At 43.7% G+C, this 15,770-nt stretch overlaps 1 protein-coding gene across 1 annotated transcript in view; it reads right to left on the bottom strand.

Moving 5' to 3' along the window:
* Pi4ka (phosphatidylinositol 4-kinase alpha) overlaps positions 1–15,770 on the bottom strand; it is a 117,715-nt gene that overhangs the window by 60,284 nt on the left and 41,661 nt on the right. The window contains exons 11-19 of the mRNA XM_021654527.2: positions 15,184–15,375; positions 14,559–14,659; positions 13,837–13,966; positions 11,943–12,075; positions 10,638–10,733; positions 9,955–10,138; positions 8,577–8,680; positions 6,353–6,521; positions 3,909–3,959 (exon numbers count right to left, since the gene is read on the bottom strand). Of these exons, the coding sequence (XP_021510202.1) occupies positions 3,909–3,959; positions 6,353–6,521; positions 8,577–8,680; positions 9,955–10,138; positions 10,638–10,733; positions 11,943–12,075; positions 13,837–13,966; positions 14,559–14,659; positions 15,184–15,375 (1,160 nt within the window). The remainder of the gene's footprint in view (positions 1–3,908; positions 3,960–6,352; positions 6,522–8,576; positions 8,681–9,954; positions 10,139–10,637; positions 10,734–11,942; positions 12,076–13,836; positions 13,967–14,558; positions 14,660–15,183; positions 15,376–15,770) is intronic.

The following is a 15,770-nucleotide window of genomic DNA, read 5'->3' as shown; positions in this document are numbered from 1 at the left end:
AAATGTATCTTAAATCTGTGTCCTAAAAAGCTGGATAGACATGGCAATAACTATAATCCCAGTTATTCCTTAAGGTTAGGAGAACTGGTTAAGCCTAAAAGTTAGAGCCTGGACTGTATGGTGAAATCCTGTCTTAGAACAAGCACTTCCCCCACGGCAGCTTGTTAGCCCTTTGTCATGTGTCCTTTTCCCAAAAAGCCAATGGTCTCACTTTCAGTCCCAACCTCAACCACAGCCACCCTCGGTGGCTCCAGGCTCCTTCACTGGGCAGGACCGTCTAGTCTCCACGCCTTCTACTTACTGACATCTACTTGGAAACCTTGCAATCCCCACTTAAAGAGATTAATCTACCATTTTCAAAGCAGTAGAGAATTAAGTCACAGAACAGGCTCTGGGCTAAGCTGCCTGGGCTCAAACTCAAAGCTCTGAGATGCTGAGCAGGTTCTTTATCTCACTATCCTCATTTGTACAATGGCGATAAAGCTGCAGTGGTCATACAGGGCTGTTGTGGTAAGATAATGCCTATAGGCAAGGTTTAGATTAGGAACTTAGTTCAGCAAGAGTATTAGGTAAGCTTTTCTTATTTTAATCTAAGAAAGTATCTTATCAAGGAGGTCCTAACTCAGAGGTCCTGGATAGTTTTTTCATGGGGCACACTGTGAACAGACGTATTTCTATAGAAGAGAAATATAAAGCTTACAAAAGTGTCTATGACCTAGAAAAGGTTATAACCTGGCTAAAGCCACAAAAACTACCAGGGACAAAGATGAACCTGCTCTCAGTGGGACTCGGGAATACTTCCTGGGGAAGCGGCACATGTCAATAAGCTGCTATACTCTTAACTGAGCGGATGAGGTCTCTAAGTATCAGGCTGCCTTCATTTGCTTCAGTACGGGATGGCTAGCAACAAGAGCAATGAAGAAATAAGTCTACAAAGTCAGAAGAGAAAGAGCACCTAAGTAAGCAGGAAGGAGTCTCATAGACCACAATATCCAGCTTCACAGTGACTCATTTCAGCCTTAGGTTTCTGAGATGCATTAGGAGGGACAGCCAAGCTGTTTACCCAAATCCATCTGCCCTTTTGAATCCAAAACTGAGTATACCTTTCTCTTTGACAAACTAAACCAAACAACAACAAAACAGTACAAAATACTAAATATTAAAAACAAAACAAAATCTCCCACACCTTTGGAAATCAATTTCTCTCAGAAGGTACAACAGGTCACTAAAAAGCAAATGCAAAAACCCAACATCCTTTGGCTCTCTGTTGAGCAATTAGGTCAAATATTTGTTTCCTCCCCCGTAATATAACCATTAACTTTTGTTAAAAATACAGTATTCCTGGGAAACCCACTCATACTCGTGAATGTGTAGAACTGTTCTTTTGCTATTAAGTGTGTGCCTGGATGCCTAGCTATGTCCATGTCTCTCTTCTCAACACTAGCTTAAATCTACATTAAACTCTTAACTCCAATTAAAAAATAATAATACTCATTCTATCCATACAAAGTACAAAGGTTTTGGCATTTGGGAGTATCTGTTCTGAGATGTCATTCGTCACAGCAGCGCCTGTACTGACCCTGTACAGAGAGGTTCAGAGACCCAGAATCCCACAACAGCAACAAGCTCAACTTTATGACTCTAAAGCCTGGGTGTTCCCAAACAACTTCACTTATCATTGCTACCCTCAAAGAGCAAAATGTCTCTTAATGATTTCTTGAATGAATTTATTACACTCTAAATGAGCATTAATAGAGATACTAAAAGTTCATAGGCAGCAAGGCCATTGGGGAGAGGGGATAAAGGAGAACACAGAATGACACATGATCAAAACCATTACTTTGTATGCTAATCTAAAAAATTAATTTTATGTGGAGCTTGAACCTATCTTCTGTAACCAGGCAACACTTCCAGTGGTGGGACTGGAATACCAACCCAGACACAAAACCTTAACCTACAATTTGTCCTGCCTACAAGATATATAAGGGTATAGATGGAGCAGAAATTGAGGGAGTAGGCAAGCAATCACTGGTCCAGCTTGAGACCCATGCCAGGAGAGGGAGCCCAATCCTGAAACACTATTAATGATATTCTGCTATCCTGGTAGATGGGAGTCTCCCATAACTGTCATCAGGGAGGCTTCACCCAGCAACTGATGGAAACAGATGCAGAGACCCACAGCCACACATTAGGCTGAGGGGAAGGAAGGATTATAGGAGCTAGAGGGGTCAAGGACACCACAAGAAAACCTATAGAGTCAACTAACCTGAGTCCATAGAGTCTCACAGTGACTAAACTGCCTCCCAGAAAGCATACTAAGAGTTGTGTAGCTTGGACTTCAGTGGGAGTAGGGGCTGTTTCTCACTCTGCCTTTGGGACCCTTTCCCCCTACTGGGTTGCCTTGTCTAGTCTCAATAGAAGATGTACCTAGTCTTAGTGCAACTGATATGCCAAGGCTGGTTGATATCCATGGGAGGTCTTCCCTTTTCTGAGGAGAAAGGAAGGAGCAGATTGATAATGGGTGGGAAGAGAGTAGAGAGGAAAAACTGTGGTCAGGATGCAAAGCAAACTAATTAATTAATTAATTAAAATGTTATTTCATTTTATTTTGAGACAGAATCTTACTGTGTAGCCCCGGATGGCCTGGAACTCTGTATTAACCAGACCACCTTTGAAATCATAGAAATCTGTTTGTCTCTCTCTCTCTTCGTCCTAATTGCTTGGATTAAAGGTGTGTACTACCACACCTTTAATTTAAAAAAACTAAATGGAGGGCCAAAGAGATGGTTTGGCAGTTAAGAGAGAGACAGAGCCTGTTCTAGACTACTCCAGGCTAAACAATAAGACTGACCCAGCCAATGAGTCTCTCTCTCTCTCTCTCTCTCTCTCTCTCTCTCTCTCTCTCTCACACACACACACACATTCTCACACACACAGACTCCACTTGCCTGCCTAACTTTCTTGTCCTTAGGACCCCCAGGCCCCAGCCAGGTGGACTCTGCTGATGTAAACTTTCAAGACCTGAGCTATACGGCTATCAAGACAGCTGCTGGGAATGAATAAGAATGGGGCGCGGATGACGACGATGAAGTTATTTGGAGAAAGTAAGTGTAGTGACACATACCTTTAATTCCTGCACTCAGGAGGCAGGGGCAGGTGGTTGGTTCTCTGTAGATCAGAGCAACCAAAGTGAGTCCTTATTTCTATTATTTTTTAAAAGTTCTGCAGAGCAGCAGATATAGCATGAAAGAGGACAGGATGATGATGGGCTCTCTAGCACAGCTGTGCTGCATCAGGAAGCAGGCCCTGTACCCAGTGTACCCAGTTTTCCAGAAGTGATAGGGCTATAGCTCCAATGTCTGCAGGAGAACAAGAAGTTTCATGGCTTCATCTCACAAGAGAAAGCCAAGAAAGGAGGTCAGGCAAAGTACCAGTCAAAGACAGGAATCCAGGCATGACACACAGGGGATGGAAGCATGCCCAGGCACTGGAGTAGGAACTGGAGTGAGTCTGCTGAGAAAGTCTGGGCTGGGCACAAAGTAAGTTATCCCATGGCTGTCACCAAAAGTCACTGTTGATGACTGAAAGAGCTAAATGTATAGAGTTACTGAGATTCTATCTGTCTGTCTGTCTGTCTATCATCTATTTTTGTTGTTTCCTTGTTTTTTGAGAAAGGGTTTCACTATATAGTTCTGGTTGTTCTGGAACTCACTATGTAGACCAGGCTGGCCTCAAACTCACAGAGTTTAATCCCAAGTGCTGGGATTAAAGGTGTGTGCCACTCTGCCCAGCTGAACTACTGGGATTTTAGAAAAGCATTCTTTTTTTTTTTAGAAAAGCATTCTTATAAGGAATTTGCTCAAACATGAGTAGCTGGAACCTAAATCATCTGAGAAGTAAATACTCACCACAGCTATTACAGGAATGAGCACTCCCAAATTCCCTGCACTGCTGGAAGCCTAGAAAATAAAACAACACATATCACTGGCAAAAGCATGCTAACAAACAAAATGCCCCCAACAGTACTGTACAAACAAGGAGGCCCTACTGTGAGAAAGATATAAGACATATCCACAGGAGTATAAAGACACTCACGCGCTACAGCATTTGGCTCTAGCACCTCTGCATGCTAAGCACTTCAACTTCGACCCCAGTCCCAACACAGCACAGTGCAGTTTTCGTGCATGTGGTGGTAAGGACTGACCCTGGAGCCATGTATCTGCTAAGCAAGCACTCTACCACTGAGCTACATCTTTAGCCCTGGAATAACTTTGGGGGGGGGGGGGGAAGAGACAACATAAATGTCAAATACAAAGCACTAAATTATGATTGAACAAACAGTGACAACTCTACATAACCATGCATAGTCATTAAGAAGAAGACAACTTTCTGAAAAAATTTAGTCACCGTGGAAGAGTGCTGAGAGAATGTTAAATGAAAACAACTCAGGGTTTAAGAGCATCCTCTGACTCAGTTACAGGTAGGTAGTATACACGACATGGAAAATCTGTTAAAGTATCATCAAATATTATAGAGGGACTATGGCTTCATAAATGTCTTTCTTTTCTATAAATTAGGAAACCTTGGAAATTTTAATAATTAAATTATCAAGTTCTTTAGATAAGCCCAAAACTATGGCTAAACTGCGACGAACGCTTGTGAGGAGCTGAAGAAGCCCTGAGTGAATGTATATTGTTGACGCAGGAACAGCTATGTCAAGGAAGGCCCCCTCCGTGGGTCTGTCTGACTTTTGAAACAGGTTCTTACTGTGTAGCCCTGGGAGGCCTAGAACTTGCTATGTAGACCAGGCTAGTCTCGAACTCAGAGATCACTCTACTTCCTGAGGGAGAATTAAAGGTATGTGCCATCGCATCTGGCAGTTATGGCTGGTTCTGAGTCAGCACTTTCCTCTACACTCCCACAGTGTACACTTTACACCATTAAGTCCTAGTAAATACTCAGCATATTTACCACTTGGCTGGAAAACAGTAACTACTCTACACGGAGCAGGACTCCCATCTTTGTACTTAGGAGCAAAGGGAATCCTGGTATTGCTCTTCCGGCCCTTGAATAAGCATTAAATTATAGGAGTCTTGAGAGTCTATAAAAAGTGTGGCGAGAGAAAGCGGATAGGAGTGGCCACAGGTCTCAGTAGGTCGGCGGGGCACTGGGGCCCGCTTCTTGATATGGGTGCCAGTGTATCACTTCCTCAAGTGCTTAGCACCTCCCTTCGTCAGAGCACCCCTCTCCCATCATCCCACTTAAGCCTCTACTGAGTGTAGGGGACATAGTCTCTCCTGAGAACTGAGAAAGTCACCAAACCAGGAGTCTTCATAAACTAGTCAGCAGATAACAAGGTCTTAAGCAGGGTTTTTTTTGTTTTTTTGTTTTGTTGTTTTCATCAGCTACTCCTTGACCAAGACCTTCACAGGAAGGATTCCATGGAGATGTTGATTCGGATATTACCTCTGCAAAGCATTCTTGACCAGCCTAGTTTTAAAGTGCTTCTTGCTGGACTGCCCTGTACTCTACTCCCACAGAGCCTCTCAAGGAGAGGGATACTCATTCACTTACCATGAACAGCAGCCGGCACTGCAGCCCGTGGGCCAGATCCTAACCTTTCCCTGTCTCTTGCACACTGGGCATAGCTGCTGTCAGCTACCACAACAGAACTGGGTGGTTATGACAAACTGTCTTGAGCCTGCAAAGCCTACAATATCGATAGCCTGCTACTTTTAGGAAGTAAGCTGACTGACTTGTGACAGTACCTGGCACACAGTGGGCGAACAGTACAGAAAGGGGCAGAGAAAGGGAACAGTTTAAGAGCATGAAGTTGGAACTGTGGGAGAGGGCTTGGTGTTTATGGGGAAATAATGTGCTAAGGGGTCTCCCTTGTCTTAAACAACCCAATGTGGGCACTTAAAAGGTTACCATTCTGTTTGTCTCTGTGGACCTGCCTTTCCTGATATTGGATAAAAGCTGGCATCCACCCTTATGCTCCAATAACAGGCACATGAGGTCCTCCTCAGCATAAGCTCAGGCCTAGGACAACCTCAATGCCTGCTTCCTGATGAGCAACACAGGGAGAGCTATCCAGGAAGAAACCCATGCTAACTTGCTGTTATCACATGAACTAGTACAAGATAGATGCATCCTTGAGTGACAGCTACTCTCCTTTTTCTTATTTTCTCCCGATGTACTTAAACCATCCAGCTTAGCATATGTGAAATCTTGGGTTGGAAGCCCAAGAATCAAAAATAGAATAAATTTTAAAATTAGATAATTTAATGAACAAAGCACCATATTTCAACCAAGATAGTGCCTCAAGATTCAGCAACCTCTTTCTTCATACCTTCAGGGCAGGCCCTTTCTCACTCGCCCTCTCACTGGCTCTTTTTCCCTCTAGCCCCAGCTGCACAAACAGTTCCAGCAGGTTCATCAACAGCTCATCCACAAGATGCTCTTCCTGAATGTTGGCTGCGATGTTGGCCAGGGCATTGATCACTGCTAGGGAACAGTGCCTAAAGAAAAGAAACAAAGTCATACCCACGCCAAAGCCTCAGCTATGCTGGGGGATATGCTATAGGGAGCAACACTGGTGCCACATGGGCCAGGCCTGGCTCACCATACACACGCTTATAAATGTGTCATCTCCATGACAAACAGGTGCTGAAGGTAAATGGCTGAATAAGTGAGTATGGACCTCCTGACTAAGGTTCTGGATACCAGGGACCTTGACTTCTCTAAATGTTAAAAGCCGGCTGAATATCTGAACATAGGATCACTCAGTTCCAGGATTTTTTTGCTTAAGCTGAAATCACAGGAACCTAAATATTATTTCACCTGATGAGCAGCTTCTTCCCAGTGTTTCCCATAGCCCTGAGACTGATAGTCTCTTAAAGGCAGAATTTCTCTGTGTAGCCCTGGCTGTCCTGGAACTCCCTCTGTAGACCAGGCTGGCCTTGAAATTAAAGATCCACCACCACCACCTGGCTTTTTTTTTTTTTTTTTTTTTTTGAGACAGGGTTTCTCTGTCTTGGTGGTCTTGGAGTCATTCTGTAGACCAGGCTGGCCTCGAACTCACAGAGATCTGCCTGCCTCTGCCTCCCTGAGTGCTGGGATTAAAGGCCTGTGCCACCACGCCTGGCTGCATGATTTTTAAACCTAGGGTTTCACTGTATATCACACGGTTGTTTGGAACTTGCTATGTGGCCCAGGGTGGCATGTAACTCTCCCGTCTCCTGCCTCAATTTCCTAAATGGTGGCATCACAGTGTGTACCACTTCTCCAAGCCTTAAGAAATATTTTATTGTTTTAAGAATGTTGATGAGGAGGTCTATAAATGGACAGTATAAATCAATGTTTTTGTTTCAACATTCACTATGCGTTGGTGGTTAAATCTACAGGCGTGGAACCTTCACATTTAAAGGGCCAGCTGTGCAATAATGCCAGGAGCTCACACTGGTCAAGAAATTTCACATGTATATTATCCCACCAAAGTCCTAACCAGACCCATCTTTGCTTAGCTTAACCAAGCCCAGCAGAGAGAGGGTGACCTCCCTGTCACACATCCACCTGTGCACCTCTGTTTACTCACACAACTGGAGGCACGCTCTCTGGAAGCTGCACTTTGAGGCACAGGTAAGCTGAGCATTGACTGAGGCTAGGCAGATGCACTGCTTTCACTGAACTGACATGGGGAAGGTCTCAGAGGAAACTTGTATTTAATATCAGAAACAGAGGAGCCTGATGACCAAGAACAGCAGAGCCAACAGAGGAGCTCTTTTCTCTCCACCATTTGCATTTCTTCCCACTTTCTCCCTCTTCTACTGATCTGACAAACTCTTTTGAGATTCCCTCAAACAGGAGGAGTCAAAGCATTCTAGGTAAAGTCAAAAGAAGTATCTCTCGGTCTGTGGAGGAAAACTGGCCAGGCTTTATACAAATATAGAAAGCTCAAAGATATAAAATGTATATTCCTATGGCCCCTGCAAATTTTGATTCCCTCTCTAACCCTGCCCATGTTTTTTGTTTTTTGTTTGTTTGTTTGTTTTAAAGTGCTAAGAACCAAACCTGCTTTATACAAAATCCCCAACCCCCAAATCCAACTTTTGAAAATCTAACGTAAGAAAAGCATCCTCACATAGTTTTAATACAGCTATTACACTGGTTATTCAAGGCAAAACCTTCTGGTATGGAAACTAGAACCTAATATCCAAACTAGGAGCTGGCTAGAGTACTGACACAGCTACACAATGTGGAATTACACAAATACTCAGAGCAATACACAGGGCAACATTTCAGGCACAGCTGGCATGTTGCTTATGCATAAGAAGCAGGTCACTGAGATGTGCGTTATGGGCCTATGTGGCAGGGGAGGGATCAGAGCAGAAGGCCATATATGTGGTTCAGCGTCAGATTGCTGCCCTGTGTGGGTTTTCACATGTCTTATATATACACTGATTTATAGTACAGAGTGCTTCTATAAGAAGACTAACATAGACAGTTTCTCAAACTTCCCTCAAACAGAGTTAAATGCTGTCAAGATCTAAAGTAACAAGGTACAGAACAATTACCTGTAGCCATGGTCTTTATAGTCTTTGGTGGCTGAATACACGACTGAACTGGCCTTCACACTGATTTGCTGGAAGAGATTCCACACTTCCTGATAAATGTATTGCTGGAAAAGAGCAAGAGACACTGCCATCATGCCATGATTCTCAAGGCTACCCTAGACATGGAGAAGACCCTCCCATCGTCACCGAGTTTCATAACAAGACGACCACGCTAGGCATTCATGTGTACATGTATATGTAAAAGGCCATGCAGGGCATACTTGTGTGTGCACATATGTGTTTAAGTGCCATGGCATATATATGGTGGTCAGAGGAAAATTTGCAGAAGTTGGTTTTCTCCTTTTCTCACTCAGGTTCCAGGGGACAAACTAAAATCATCAGGCTTGTCAGCAAGTCTCTTTACCACTAAGCCATCTTTGCCAGCCTTGTTTATTTTATTGATTGGTTGACTGATTAATTGATTGATATACAGGGTCTATTTATGAAACTCTGGCTGGCCTAGAACTCACTATATAAAGCAGGCTGGCTTTGAACTAACAGAGATCTGGCTTCCAAGTGCTATATTAAAGATGGGCACACTCTGCCTGGCCTATTTATTTTATTGTTTTAGGATTCTTTTTTGTTTGTTTTTTGAGTCAGAGTTTCTCTGTGTAGCCCTGGCTGTCCTGGAACTCACTCTGTAGACCAGGCTGGCTTCAAAATCAGAGATCCATCTGCCTCTGCTTCCCAAGTGCTGGGATTAAGGGTATGTGCCAACATGCCTGGCTTTAAAATTCTAGTTTTAAATTACATGTATATGTGTGTGTGTGCATGGCAGTATGTGCGTGTGGGTGCACAGAGAGGCCAGAAGAGAGCATCAGATCCACTAGAGCTGAAGTCAGAGGAGGTCTTGATCCTCCTGATGTGGGAGTTTAGAACTGAACTTGGGCCACCCTCATGCTTCTAACCATTGAGAAACCTTTTCAGCCTTCTGGGTTGTTTTCTTGTTTTTGTTTTTGTTGAGACAGGGTCTTATACATAGCAAAGAATAGGTTTGAACTCTGAATCCTTTGGCCTCTACTTCCCAAATGCTGGAACTACAGGCATGTGTCATGGTGCTTGGCTAAGGATCCATTTCTAGAGCTCTAAGAAAACTCCAAATCAAAAGTAAAAGAGAAGCAGCTTTTATTTAGATGCCATTTTATGCTTGCTACACTGATAAGAAATCAGTTTAAACTTCTTTTTCCAAGACCCATAAAACCACTGATTACATTATTCTCACCATAGAGTGCTGAAGTCATTGTGAGCATTTAGGTCAGTTTCAAGGAACATTAACAGTGCAATTTTATACTCCTTATAAAGGTTTCCAGCTCTGGCCTATGGCAGGGCTCTTTCTTACATTTCCAGTGATAACCAGGCAGCCCAGCTGGTCAATGATGAGTACATCAAGGGGTGAGGGAGGCTGGCAGAATTTCTGCTGCAGGATCTGCAGAATTGGCTCCATGACCTTTGGGGTATCTCTCAGAGCCACTGCAATGTGTCCCAAGGCACGAATGGTATGGTCAGGAATCAGGTGAGCATCCCTGTAGGAGGGAAGAAAAGATATGTAAGAAAAGCTCTGAGAGCCAGGCAGTGGTACACGCCTTTAATCTGAGCACTCAGGAGGCAGAGTCAGACAGATCGTTGAGTTTGAGGCCAGCCTGGTCTACAGAGTAAGTTCCAGGACAACCTGGGCTACTCAGAGAAAATGGGTCTCAAGAAAAACAAAAAATGAAAAATAAAAAAACCTCCAAAAAAGTAAAAAGAAAAGCTCTGAGATGTGCAGTGGTGAAACAGAATCAAAAGACTACAGCCTTGACCTGGAGCTCCCCATAGCCTTGAAGAAGCATTCTTCGAAGGAGCTGCAGTGGTCTTCTACCACATTCCGAGACAGAGGCCAGACTCTAACTCTAGCACTGTTGCCGGAATGTACATCTGTGGTAGGATTGACCTGAACCTTCAGCAGATTCATGCATGGCTACACTGCAAGCAGGGAAGAGGCACAGACACACAGCGGCGAGCTTCCTAACGACAGACACATACTTGTCACTCTCCTGGGAGATGTAAAGCCGGTTGGACAGACTAGCCAGGAAGGCCTCCACGATCACTGGGTCCACAGTCAGGCCAGCCTTCAGGCACCTGTGCAGTAGAGAATCCAAGTGGTATTAGGTGTTAAGACAGTGAAATGTATTTACTTGTCCCCTGCTTGCTTTGTTCCTCAATGAGCTCTACATTTTAAGTAGTGGCCCTGAAGTTTCTACTCCCAAAATCTGAATTTGAAGAATTATAGCACATTTGCCCACTTGGTAATATCTCTTCTGGAAACAACAACTTAAATCACTTTGCCTGTTTGGAAGGAACAACTTCCTCTAGAATCATGTATCCATGCTAGTTCCAATTTTACACTTCCCTTACCATTCCTTAACACAGCAGCTGAGTCAAAAGACAGATGGGCCCAGACAGCAGAGGGAGGGAACACAAGTACAAGCCCCACCCCCTGCTGATTCCAGGGCTTTATAAATGCAAAGCACATGACCTGCATGAAGCTGCTTTTTCCCCCCTACCAACGGTCTCTTATTAAGGAGGAATGCTTATTTCTAGAGAAAATGGGAATACAAAATCTTTCTCAGGTGTGTCTTGCTCGCCACATCTGTTTGGCTTTGTGAGCATACTGTCTCAGTTTGGTTTTCGAGAATGAGGAGCCAAAATTCAACAGGAGATACATTTTCATACAGATCAGAAATCATTTGCTTCTTAAAAGGGGAGAGCCAGAGCATGCAGCAAGGGTCGCCACAGGGGAAAAAAAAATCCTTATTTTAAAACAATAGCAAAATAATCTGACTCATCGGATATTATACAGAAAAAAATATAATTACATGTTATTTGGAAGATGGGCTGTGGATCAATCCTCTTTTTTTATTTTTATTTTTTTGGAGACAAGGTTTCTCTGTGTAGCCTTGGCTATCCTGGACTCACTTTGCAGACCGGGCTGGCATTGGAATTTACAGTGAATCGCCTGCTTCTGCCTCCCTGAGTGCTGGGATCACAGGCTCCGTGACTAGCTAATCCTCTTTTTTAACATATTACAACATTTTTCTAATAAATATTTTTATTTTTCTGACCAAGATAAGGAAGGCAGCTTTATTTTGAAAAATAAAACAAAAACTTCATGTATGCTGAAAAAACAAAAAACAAAAAAAACAAACAAAAAAACAAATCCCCAAACCCTTCTTTTTAGAAATACACAATAAATAGAAACAAGCTTTAAATAAAAAGGACAAATTCACTCATTTTGCATCGCACCTTTCCTGCCCTATCCCCACAGGCTTTATTCAACGAAGACCCCACCTGCAGATGTTGTCAATGGCAATGTCCCGGAGCTGCTCATACATGGATGGCTGGTTCTTCTTGCTGGGCAAGACATTCAGAGTTGACTCGGAATGTTCATTGGTGACACTGATTTTTATATCATTGCCAGCAACTAAAAGTAAAAATTCAAACTCGTATCTGTTTCGGCTTTCACTTTTAGCTCCTCTTGGTCTAAAACTAAGATAACAAGCTATTTCGCTTTAGCTTGTAAAAGCAAGGACTCAAAACTATCTAACTAGGCTGGAGAGCTGGCTCAGTGGTTACGAGCGTTTTTCCCAGCATCCACATGGTAGCTCAAAATTTCTGTAACTAAAATTCCGGTAGACCTGACTCCTCATACAAACATATATGTAGCCACCCGCCCCAAACAAAACCAAAACATATGGACCACTTATCTTAACCTCTGGCTTCTTTTTTTTTTTCTTTCTTTTTTTTTTTTTGAGATAAGATCTTACCATGTAGCCCTGACCTGCTTGGATCTTACTATGTAGACGAGGTTTGCCTTCTTAAACACATACACTACCACACCTGGCTAACTGACTACACCAAACATTTTATAACCAAGACTCTGAGACCAACAGAAAGGGTGAAGGAACATGTTTAAGTCAACAGGACAGGTGGGACAAAAGTGATAACTGGGTAAATTCAGCAATTTCTAAAAGAACCATTTTACACAACAACAAAGCCAGGCATGGTGGTACACATTTTTAATCCCAGTACACCAGAGGCAGAGGCAAAGGCAGAGGCAGGCAGATCTCTGTAAATTCGAGACCAACCTGGTCTACATAATCAAGTTTCAGGACGGCTAAAGCTAGACAGAGAAATCCTGCCTCACACAACAAAAGAAATAAATAAATAAATGTCAGGTATGCACATGAATGCAGCTCAGTGCTCAAGGAGGCACAGTCCTGTCCTGGGAGGCGCTCTAAGCAGCGTGCACAGAGCAGGTTAAGTGTGTGTGTGGGGGAGAGGTGGGTGCTGCATTTGACAGATACTAAGTCCAACCTTAAACATCTACATCATTCCTTAACCAAGTTAAAATTACTGATTCAGAAGACAGTTCCCTAAGCTGGAAATCATCACAATTATAAATCTAGAGTGTTTTTATGTTTGTGTGTTTTTACTATAAGGATTGTAAGGACCAGGGAAGTCTTCTGATGGCTAAGCTTGGGTTTCTTCATCTGAAGGGAAAATAAATCAATGTCACCATGCATGACATTGACCACATTATTGTCTAATGCCCAAGAAGCTTCTTAATCTATACTTTTTACTATTATATAAGAAAATCTGCTCGGAGCCTGTGTCCTCTTAAAGGGCAATAGAGAACAAATGAGACAGTCATTTGGAAGGCAAATATATCTTGCTAAGACTGTTCATGTCTTTCAAAAAACACATTAAGGTACAAAGTAGGCTGTTAAGCAGTGGCGGGGTAGAGTCGATGGGATCTAGATGAAGCAGGGAGCCTTGGCCAAGGAAAACTAAAAATTGTAACAAGGGCATCCTACTAGCCAAGGAGGCAAGGCAGGCAAGCAGGACTCCTAGTAACTTCCTCAAGAGAAAATGTCAAAACACATACACATACACACACACACACACACACACACACACACACACACACACACACACACACAAACAACAACAACAACAAAAAAAACCCAGGCAACAAAACCAAAACCAAGATTGTAAGGGGCCTTCAGTGGGAGGTAGAGAAAGGCCTGATACCTAGAGAATGGGCTATCTGTAGAGAAAGACAGAAAGAAAGATGTAGAGGAGGAGCAATGGGCCCCAACACGTACAGTCACAGAACTCAAACAGTTACAGTCCCTTTCTCAAGAATATAGGAGCCCTGGATGCTGAAGATGAGCGCTGTTACCTGTGTGGTACTGACTGTGGTACTTATAGAGCTTCACCAGCACTGGGGATGGAATTACCAGAAAGTCTCTCAAAGATGGTGTCACTGAGTGCACCACCACCGGGAACCTTTCACATAGGCGGCCCAGACCCTGCAACACAACATCAAGTCACCACACTGTCCAGAAAGGAATGCCTACAAGGCCTTGGGATGCTTAACCCTTCTGATGTCCAAGTCTCACCAAAACTTCCGAAGTTATGGGACTAATTTTTACCAATCAAGGCAAATATTTCTTGCTAAGACTGTTCATGTTTTTTAAATAAACACCGTAAGGTACAAAGCAGGCTGTTAAGCAGTGGCGGGGGTGGAGTTGATGGGATCTAGGTCAAGGAGGGAGCCCTTAGCCAAGCAGAACTCAGCACTGTAACAAGGGCATCCTTCTGTGAGGCCCTGTGGCATATGTGGACAACTCAACTGCTGGCCTGGATTAGATGCAAGGCTGTCTTACATCAAGGAGGACCCCAGGGCCCTGTTAAGGCAAGTAGCTCTTGGATACCACTTGTAAAAACACATGGCTCACCTATGTGGAGCAGCCGGTGCTCAGTTCACAGCAGGCTCAAGTCAGACTTTTTAGAGGACAATTTTGTTGTCTCTTGTTGATACTGGAGAATCAACGGCAGCCTGAGCAACACTAAGGGCCCCTGTGGGTAGGTTTGAGTATCTTAAGGACTGTCGAGACTCACCTGCAGGCAGCAAATTAGCAAGGGCAAATGGGCAATGATGACCTTGCTGGATGTCTTGGACTGTAGCTTTTCAGACAGCTTGATGCAAAGGTTTTCTGCACCTTAATTTAGGATCAGAAACAGATACAAATGATCACCAAAGTGCAACATTCAGAAAATATGTTCTAACTGGCTAATCTTACTGGCTTAGTTGAGCCCCACAGACATATTGGCTGCAGGCATTAACCCGAGAAGTTAAGAGTTTTGAAGCAGTTTTGAAGGCACACCATATGATGTGTGCCTGTTGTATTTTCTCTGTTAGTTGGGACCCTTTTTGTCTCATTGTTATACTCCCTAAGAATGTTTCCCAGACTTCCCCACCCACTGGATCAGCCTATTACCCTTCAGCTATGAACTTCTACCTCTCCAGAGCAAAATCTAAACAACCATCAAAAAACTGCAGAGGAAATGCACAGCCTCGGTGGCCTTGGGCTTCCTCTTCTTTCTAGGTCCACTGCCTCACACTGCAGCAAGGGACAGCAAATGCCTGGGCCAACCATTCTAGAAGTCAGTTTGGGAAACACATAGGCAGATCCTTGAATAGGCCTAGAACTCACAGGATGTAGGGAGGTAGCTTGGGGCTCACCCTGCTCGTCCTTCACAGCCCACACCATGAGGTCCACACAGGCAGCGTTTGCTTGGCAGCGCAGTTTGAGCGGGCTCATCTCATGGTGGATCCTGTCTGTGTCATGCAGAATCTTTTGGAGCTCCCCCTGGCTCATGTTAAACTGCTCCAACACAAAGTCATGAATCTCTTTCACAAAGGAGGTGGGGAGGTCTGTGGGAAAGAAAGTTTGGGGCGGAAGTGGGGGCTAATCACAGATGGAAATAGCCACACCACAACACAGGCAGCAGACGCCAATGGTGAAGGATGTTCCCTCTCAATAAAAGCAAAAGTTATCTGTGATGCTGGCTACAGTGGTTCTAAGAATGCCTGCAGAGCCAAGCATGAGCAGGCTGTCCTAGTTCTCCAGAAGCAGACAAGGTGTTGCTCAGAGGACAAAAGTCAAACTCCAGCTTTTAGCTTGTTTTGTTTTGCTTTGGGTTATTTTATTTTGGTTTGGGTGGTACTGGGGATCAGTCAGGGTACTCACACCTGTAGGCAAGTGTTTTACCACTGAGCTATACCCTAAACCAATAGAAACTAAAACCCAAATATATGAACTACCTAAA

This window comes from Meriones unguiculatus, chromosome 17 (assembly GCF_030254825.1).
Source record: "Meriones unguiculatus strain TT.TT164.6M chromosome 17, Bangor_MerUng_6.1, whole genome shotgun sequence".
Taxonomy (NCBI): Eukaryota; Metazoa; Chordata; class Mammalia; order Rodentia; family Muridae; genus Meriones; species Meriones unguiculatus.
The sequence above is the reverse complement of the archived record's forward strand: the minus strand, read 5'-3'. Positions and strand labels throughout refer to the sequence as shown.